Below are 8,932 nucleotides of genomic sequence, written 5' to 3' on the forward strand. Positions count from 1 at the left end.
ATGTTGTATGTAGATCTGGAGTTGTAAAGAAAGAAATTTCCCCCTGGGATTATTAAAGTATTTCTGATTCTGATTACAATATATTGGAGATATCTTACAGCTTTGTGAGTGCTATGAATTGTGTCTCTTTAGTGTAGTTGTTAACAGGAAACTCGTTCTTCCTCCTGATATGTAGAACTATAACTCTGTGCAACACTGAGATTCATTGAACGATAATAAAAAAGGGACACGTTGGTAAGAAACCTGACACTGTTCAGACACTGGAGGTATTAAACTGGAGTTGTTGTACAACGGCTCCACCTGCTGCTCACAGTGGGCACTGACACCGGAAGACACCACCGGATGTTTGCCTGAAATCGCGCGATATGAGGCCTAACGAGAGTTGTGTCCGTTCTTTTCCCCCGGAACTTCAGGCAAGATGGTAGGTTCATGTACCGTCCTGAAGCTTGGAAACATAATCTACATGCATCTCATCTCTGTATTGACTGATTAAGATAGCTGGCTGTATAATCCGATAGTTACACACGTTCGCTGATCCTTGAGTGGAGAATTGTTGCTGAGAATTACAGATAAAAGTGTTTATATGCTCTGTATTAGCCCCAGCTATGGCCGTCTGTGGCTAAGCTAACCCAGTCTGTACCAGCAGCTAAATAAGACCTGTGCTCTTAATGTTACTGGTGGCCCGAGGGAGGTTTAACACGATGTACTATATATGTGTACCAGTGACATTGAGTTTAAACATCTGCGCAACCTGTACTTGCTAACATCTAGTAGCTCCACACTGACCCGGGATGGTGTTCCTCTCTTTCAGGCGGATACAGAGATTAAGAAGAAGCGTACCTTCAGGAAGTTCACCTACAGAGGTGTGGACCTGGACCAGCTTCTGGACATGTCCTAGTAAGTCTGACAGATTGTGTATGGTGGTGGTCAGCTGGAACTCCTCAACTACGTTTTCTCAGTTTCATTGGTTTGTAAATTAACATTTTGCCCATCATAAATAGTGTAAAACCTAGTTATACAGCCTTATGTTCTGTTGTAGCTCCAACATTGGTATTAACTATTGAGTCCATCACATTATGACATCCAGATGCTTAAAACAAAGGTAGCTAAAGGCGCTGACTGGATGTTTCACTGAAGCCGGGAAACCATTCATGACTGGCTAGTGGCACAAGCTCCACTCAGAGTGAATGTAAAGTCAAAATTTATGCAATTGCCACTGAACTATTCTACATTTTGTAAATAAACATTACTGAATAAATGTCACTGTCCTCTTCCCCTGTGTAGTGAGCAGCTGATGCAGCTGTACTGCGCCCGCCAGAGGAGGAGGCTGAACCGTGGCCTGCGCCGCAAGCAGCAGTCCCTCCTGAAGCGCCTGCGCAAGGCGAAGAAAGAGGCTCCCCCCATGGAGAAACCAGAGGTGGTGAAGACCCACCTGAGGGACATGGTCATCCTGCCTGAGATGGTCGGATCCATGGTTGGAGTGTACAACGGCAAGACTTTCAACCAGGTTGAAATCAAGGTGAGGTGCTTTTGGTCAGGTGGGAGGGAGAGCATATGAGTACATTTTAAAGACATTTTACATTACATCGATCACATTCCACTGAAGGAGTGTGACTTTGAACTAAAGTTGACATTGTGGGCTAACGTAGAACATCATGGGCATGAATAAAAAAAAAAAAAGCACACTAAAGTTGGAGTATATTTCTTTGGTGTATCCAGTCGGAGCACATACCTTCAGTTTGAGTCACTTAGACTGACTGAAGGAGTTATGACAAACAGCATCAGTCTGTGTACTGTCAAACAAGCCATTGTCTCCCATTAATTGTTGTGGCAGTAAACAGAAAGCTGAAGCTGTTAAACAGTTTTATATTGTTTAAGAATGTCCTAAGCAGCAGTAGAAGATGGGAAATCAAGACCATTGAATCGGCCAAGTAACATGTTACGATAGTTGTTTGTCGTACAGAACAATGGTTGAGTTGCTGCAAATAACAGAATAAGATAAATCTATATATTATCTATATATTGGAAAATTGAAACATCAAATACAGCATCATTGACATGCAACTACAGATCTGAAAGAATTGTTGTGAAATTCATAATTTCTAGCTACTTTGAGTTGTACATTCCCTGAAGAAAATATCCACACAGAAGAAAATGCCCTAAAACACAGCATGAAATCTTGAACTGAAACATGTAGGAGCTTTTTTTTTCTTTTAAGTATACCTGCGGCAACATCAGACTAAAAGCAGGATGCTTCTGCATAAGTGCTGACAAAAACCACTTCAGATAATCTACTGCCAGACTGCACTGACCCCCTAATTAGACACTAATTAAAGCTTTTAACTGTAGATCAGTGGTTCTCAAACTTTCTGGTGTGCTCTCCTTCACAAGCTGTAAGAGGTTTGAAACTACCACCCCACATGATTGCATTAATCATATTCCTTCAGTTTAGTGTTGTTATTTTTCCCCCTGGTCCTCCACGCCCCCCTGTAGTGGCTCTATGCCCCGCAGATTGACCATTTTAGAGCTCAGTGACTCTTGGCAGACATTTAGGTTATGGTCTGCAGCTACTATGTTTATATAAGTGTACCTCAGGCATTTATCTTGTTACTAACATGTTCCTCCTTTTCCACAGCCTGAGATGTGCGGTCACTACTTGGGCGAGTTCTCCATCACCTACAAGCCAGTCAAGCACGGTCGCCCTGGTATTGGAGCTACACATTCTTCTCGTTTCATCCCACTGAAGTAGAATGGCTGTATTTGTATAAATAAAAAAAGTTGCTCCACAAAACTGGTCTGCTTTGGTCCCTTCATTCTTTTCAGCATGATGAATTAAAATGAATTATACAGTCTCTTTCTTCTTCAAGCTTGAGCTGTCCAGGTGTTCTGATAAACAAGTATGGGTGGCTTTGATATAACTGAAATAACAGACCCATAGCACACAATAGGTCTTTACTGTTGGTGACTTCAGACGTGTGATTAGTACTGGATCATTGATTACATTCAATAAATGATTCACATCAGTTAGATACAGAAAATGAATTTGCTTTGTAAAGGGCATGTGACTCAGGTGTAATACTGATGCACGCTAGTGGATGAAACATTGGTTTGACTGGTAAATACAGTTAATGTAGTGAGTGTAAAGTTATTAGGTGCCGTACAGATCATACTTTACAACTTCTCGACCATCTCCGCAGTTAATCTGGAGATTTAAATGTAAACATGATAACCAGAAGACGGCACCCATTAATGTGTAACGCATGGGGAATGATTTAAATGAATGAAGAGCAGGAGTCAGTCTGCGGAGAATGAACCCTCCTGCCTCAAAGAGCACTGACCGCACTCACCAGAGCGGCAGTGCGGCCCTGAAAAGGCTCCGGGCTGTACTCCTCCAGTGATAAGGTTCCTCCTCTTTCCGATCTGAAGCCAGCTACATTTTGTGTGGCCACTCTGGGCCATGGATACAACCTTTAGCAGTTGCACAATCTGTTTCTTGAGACCAAGATAATAAAATCTAGAACTTGGTTAAAGAAACAGTGGCCAGACTGGTAAGTATCCCCTCTAATTTCAGCTTGTTTCATAGGTACGGTCGTCCAAGAGTCTGTTTTTACAGAAATGCCAGAAACCGCTAGCTAGCGGCTAGCTTGCTTCTAGCTAGGTGGCTAGCGTCAGTTAGCTTCAGAGAGAAAATGACAGAGAGGAGCTGTCATGTCAAAATGTAGCTAAGCAAGACATTTTTAAACAGACACGGTTTGATAGTGGTCGTTTTCTAAGAACTTGGGGGTTTTTCTCCTTCACTGCCAGATGTCAGTACCGTCTGTGGCCTTTAAAATGTTAACACGAGTGAATGTACCGGTGTTTTCCACAGAGAGACTGAGGAGTTGAAACCCGAGAACAAAGATCTGCTGTAGGCTAGCTAACTGTTCACGTTAACATTACCGTTTCACTCCATTTGTTCTCTTAAAATGAGCTTACTAAAGGTTATCTAGTCACCCACTGAATCAAATAGGGCCTTTCCGTGTGTAACGTTACAAGTTACAGTGTAATTCTTTCCATTGTAACATATTTTACATACTAACACCGAGACCACGTTGAGTTAAGTTTAATGATAGAGGATGTTTTTAGCAGAATATATCCAATGGACGCACTTCCTCCTGTACAGGCACATAAATATCCAGATCTAGCTACATTTAGTGTAATCTTCATTCATAAATACACTTCATCAGTCCTCGTAAAGACCTCTGTAGGCAGGTGACCGTGCTGTAGTGACTCCTGGGAGCACTGGGTTGCACCTGTTAGTGTATTTGTTATGAGCTCAGTGTTACTTATTTACAGATTTAAGCAGCCTCACCACATTATCAGACCCAGCCTACTACAACCTCCTAACAGTACCATAAGAAAGGCACTTCAGTTATTCATATGATCTTTTTCCCACTGCTGTATGCATCATGATAATCCCTTACCTTACATAGAGGGATAAAGGAAGGAATGTGGGGTTTACCCTGTACTTCACCTCAAGCAGGAGTTATCACTTCTCAGTTATGCTTGTGCTGCCAAAGACTAACACGTGAAAGATTTAACAAGAATGATGAATTAAAACTACAGACCAGTCACTCTGGTCGGCCTCTGGTCTGGCTCCATGTCTCTGAGTCCTTGTGAATTAGTTGCATTTTTCCTCTTCTCCTTGAGGAACTTTGATTATTGTGTTGTAGTCTGAGGACTGATGTCACAGTCACGCACTTCTCATGATGTTAGCTAGGTATGTTCATTATTATAAGGAATTGCTGCCCCTGTAGTGTCACCGTGGTTAACTCTATTTGTCATTTTGTATTCAGGAATTTTGAATGATCTCAATACGGCACTTTGTTCATAGGTTACAGAGTCGGAGTGAGGCGTGTTGACCGGTGAATGCATAGAGTCAAGAAGGTAAAACTCTGTGACAATAAAGAAGGTATCTGGAAAAGGTACAGTACACAATTCATGTTATATCTCTTTTAACTGCTTTGATGCTCAGTTAGGAAGATGGATGAATAAATGTTTTAAAAACCAGTGCCATTAATGGAGTGCAGAAGTGCAGGTGTGTCTGTGTTTCTCAGCCTCTTATCAGTTCTTTCTAATGTCAACATCCAGCTGTGTGACAGTGAGCATGACGGCTGTGGACGGCCTTTCGGACAGCACAGAGGTGGTGGAGATGGAGGATGTCCCATCTCAGTTCTTTGTGGAGAAACACTCTTGGGAGGGCCTCCGTGACATTATCCACTGTAGCAGGAAGTACTCGGGCATGATCGCCAACAAGGCTCCCCATGACTTCCAGTTCGTGCAGAAGAAGGATGAGAATGGACCCCACTCCCACCGGTTGTACTACCTCGGTAAGCTTAACGATTGTGCACAAAGTCCCTTGCATCAGCTTATAATTTGTATTTTCTGTATAGCACGCCTTTATACTCCTTTCACTTTCATGTTTTTGTGCTCTAGGCAGCAGAGTATGATTGTGTCATGATAATAAACGGTCACCGTGGTGAATTCCTCCATTTCCAGTTAGCACAAGCCTTTACCTCTTTTATATGTGTTTACCAGGAATGCCTTACGGAAGCCGAGAGAACTCATTACTCTACTCAGAAATCCCCAAGAAGATCCGGAAAGAGGCTCTCTTAGTGTTGTCATGGAAACAGATGCTGGATCATTTCCAGGTGAATTCCCCCTCTCCTCCTGTTCATGCAGTGCCAATACCAAATAGCACAGGGTGGTGGGGTCTCTCAGTTGGTTGTTACTGAACATTCCTATTTGATGGTACCCTTTCTTTAGTTTTATTTAAAGTAGCTTCACTTTGAGATAAGCAGTCCCCGGAGGTGTAGCAGTGTTGCTGTTTTTTAGCAACATGATACGTTTTGAAACTTAGAAGATTAGCCATAAACTTTAGGTATAAACTTTGAGAGGAATGCTTGTACTGTAAAAACATTATACAGTTATTTGACCTGGGGGATCAGTTGAACGTGGCTCTGTCAGATATATCTCACAGTAATATTACTGTTTATATTAGCACACTAAAACCTATGTATATCCTAGCAACATGTGCCCTGTTTATTCTAATGCTGTACATCTGATTTCCTGTTGTTTCTCTAAGGCTACACCGCACCAGGGGGCCTATTCTCGAGAGGAGGAGTTGCTGAGAGAGCGTAAACGTCTTGGAGCATTTGGTATCACGTCCTATGACTACCATGCCCAGACGGGCCTGTTCCTCTTCCAGGCCAGCAATAGCCTCTTCTACTGCCAGGATGGAGGCAACAATGGCTTCATCGTGAGTACACTGCATTTTTAGTTGTCTTCAATTTGGAGTTCTTAGATAGTCAGGACAGATTTAATTCTGAGCAAGGTAACAGTGAAGGTGTGTGCTGGAACTGGTGCATTGAATACGCCCATTTGTGCCCTGACTTAACAGGAAGGATGTGATCAACCATCTGCTAGGTAGAGCTGTGCTGTTGCTGTGAATCAATTAACGAAGCCTTCTACGTCACTAGCATGTTACATTTTAGATTTTGTTCCATGTTGCAGATGGTTTCCTTGATTAGCTGTGTATTAACATCTGACGGCATAATAATAATGCAATTTTTCTGTTTGTAATAGTTATAATGATGATTAAAAGACCATTTATCTTTTTTCTGTTGGTCAGTGCTTTAGATTGTGTGCTCTTTAAGCCATGTTGTTGATCTTCTTGCACGGACTGGTCCTGGATACAAATGCCAGCTCTGGTATAGACCTAGCTCTACTCATGATATAGTGTCTTGTAAGGCAGTCACAAAGATACCAATACGTTCTGTGGGTCTCTTTTAAACCTATAGTTTGTATAACAAGTGTTTTGTTCTGTTTCTGTTGTCACTGTTAGTGATGTTGGTGGTCCACTGTTAGCGGCTGGTTTGAATTTGGGATACTGATTGTTTGATTGTTTTAAATGTTGCCTTTACTATTTGTGACAGGTGCGTCTTTAAGTATGCACCCTCCTTTGCACTGTATGTGTACCTTCCTGTTTGGGCCTTTAGCAGCTTTGATAAGCTTCTTCAAATTTGCTAAGGTCCTGTCTCATGTGGTTTCTCTGATTTTGTCCATCCTTTATAAATTCTTTCTCATGTAGGGAGGGTGAGATATAATGTGCCACCCTATATATTGCACAGTATTTAATTCAGTTAAGTTCAGTTGAGGTTAAGGGAAGTGCTTCAGTAGGCCTCGTCCTCTTGATGAGTTCCGTAAGTTACAATTTGAGTGACATACTGGGAAAAGCAAAGATTTCTTTTACATATTTATCTTGTTTATGTGCATGGCAGGTGTTTACACACAAGTTAGGTGGAAGAAAAGAGATTTAAGGAGTATGAAGAACACTGTTAATCTTATTGATTCTTTGAACAGTGATCATTTCCATGGTTTTATTATAAACATCAGAAGGCTGTTGTTGGTGACCACACTGTTCCTGCAGTTTGCAGAAATATAATAATGAATGCCTCCTGATGGAACAAGGTGCCACCTTACTGTGCTCATTGTACTGTTTCATATTTGTGAAATGGTCTTCATTTAAGACAATTCTTTTATGTATCCTGTATTTCTACAAAAGTCATTCTTCTGTTTGCCTTTGACTAAGATTGTTTATGTTGCTTTTAGCAGTCTGTTCCTGTAAAACCAGTGGAGATTAAGACCCAGTGCTCAGGGACCCGCATGGACCCTAAGATCTGCCCTGGAGACCCTGACTTCATAGCCTTCATCAACAATAACGACCTGTGGATAGCCCACATTAAGACTGGCGAGGAAAGGAGACTCACTTACTGTCACAAAGGTCTGAAGGGTTTGGGTTTCATTTGAGTTGTTTGAGTAGGCAGTAAAATGTCATGCAATAAGTAGCTTCACATGCTTAAATATCCTCTTTAATAGACTCTAAAACTGTAAAATAATTTCACACTACAACGTAGAAAGAAAATACCTTTTTTAATATATTTTAAGACAAAAGTGTAAAATATTAGATAATATGTATGTTTAGCTCCAGTAACGTTACATGGATGTAAGCTTTTTTTCCTAATGTATTTACATTTTTCCAGGTGTGGATAGTGTTAAGGAAGACCCCAAGTCTGCAGGTGTAGCAACGTTTGTCATCCAAGAAGAGTTTGACCGTTTCACTGGCTACTGGTGGAGTCCCTCAGCAGTGGAAGGTCAGCAGTTAGTAGCTTAAATGCTTATATCATTCATGCTCTTTGTGTACACAACTAACTGACACCCAGTGTTAAAACGTATTGGTCATATCATTGGCTTCTTTTAAATATGGTGATGGTGATAAAATTGTAGCTTTATCTGTAAGATTGGGTATTTTTGAGATTGCATGCATTATTTTCTGTATACACTTTTTAATGATCTTTCTCTCTGTCAGACCCTAATGGAGGTAAAACGGTGTACCTGCTGTACGAAGAGGTGGATGAGACAGAAGTAGAGATTATTCATGTTCCCTCTCCGGCACTGGAAGAGCGGAAAGCAGATGCTTACAGATATCCACGTACAGGTCCGTGTAAAGCTACACACACACACACACAAGGTTCGTTCTCATCTTGCTGCTCACAATCTGTAAATAGTAACCATGAGCGACGTACAGCATCAAAAGAGAAATAAGAAAACCCTAGATTATCATTCTGGAAGAAGGAAAAAAAAAAAAAAAAAAAAACACGAAGACAGGATACAGACAACACAGGACAGATAGTAAAAGGACTCACTCTCCTTGATGGTCTGTCTGTTGATCTTCTGCCAGTTTTAAGGGGTCAGCTTGGGGTTTTTGAGCTGGTTAAATAAAAGAAGGAATAAGGGAAAATGGTAAAATTATGAAATGGGTTAATAATGAAATTGCCTGCTTTAAACTTTTGTGTGTGGGTGTGTTGTGTGTTCGTGTGTTTTGTGTGTTGGT

The 8,932-nt window shown here is 41.3% G+C and overlaps 2 protein-coding genes across 2 annotated transcripts in view; both read left to right on the forward strand.

Moving 5' to 3' along the window:
• The first annotated feature begins 350 nt into the window (after positions 1-350).
• On the forward strand, positions 351-2,791 carry rps15 (ribosomal protein S15). The gene is made up of 4 exons (XM_035671479.1): positions 351-421; positions 812-897; positions 1,285-1,519; positions 2,636-2,791. Exons 1-4 carry the CDS (start codon positions 419-421, stop codon positions 2,747-2,749), a joined length of 438 nt encoding a protein of 145 aa, XP_035527372.1. The 5' UTR covers positions 351-418; the 3' UTR covers positions 2,750-2,791.
• Positions 2,792-3,310: 519 nt separating this feature from the next.
• Positions 3,311-8,932, forward strand: part of LOC118334524 (dipeptidyl peptidase 9-like) — a 12,364-nt gene continuing 6,742 nt past the window's right edge. Inside the window, exons 1-9 of the mRNA XM_035670445.1 lie at positions 3,311-3,548; positions 4,874-4,964; positions 5,131-5,369; positions 5,578-5,690; positions 6,125-6,298; positions 7,651-7,822; positions 8,082-8,192; positions 8,408-8,536; positions 8,780-8,811. Of these exons, the coding sequence (XP_035526338.1) occupies positions 4,909-4,964; positions 5,131-5,369; positions 5,578-5,690; positions 6,125-6,298; positions 7,651-7,822; positions 8,082-8,192; positions 8,408-8,536; positions 8,780-8,811 (1,026 nt within the window). The 5' untranslated portion in view covers positions 3,311-3,548; positions 4,874-4,908. The remainder of the gene's footprint in view (positions 3,549-4,873; positions 4,965-5,130; positions 5,370-5,577; positions 5,691-6,124; positions 6,299-7,650; positions 7,823-8,081; positions 8,193-8,407; positions 8,537-8,779; positions 8,812-8,932) is intronic.

The sequence above is a fragment of the Morone saxatilis genome, unplaced genomic scaffold, assembly GCF_004916995.1.
Source record: "Morone saxatilis isolate NCDOM2014 unplaced genomic scaffold, NCSU_SB_2.0 Contig23, whole genome shotgun sequence".
Classification (NCBI taxonomy): domain Eukaryota; kingdom Metazoa; phylum Chordata; class Actinopteri; family Moronidae; genus Morone; species Morone saxatilis.

Coding starts and splice junctions, on each gene's coding strand:
- rps15 (XM_035671479.1), top strand. Junction 898..1,284: donor CAGCTTCTGGACATGTCCTA/GTAAGTCTGACA, acceptor TCCCCTGTGTAG/TGAGCAGCTGATGCAGCTGT. Junction 1,520..2,635: donor TCAACCAGGTTGAAATCAAG/GTGAGGTGCTTT, acceptor CCTTTTCCACAG/CCTGAGATGTGCGGTCACTA.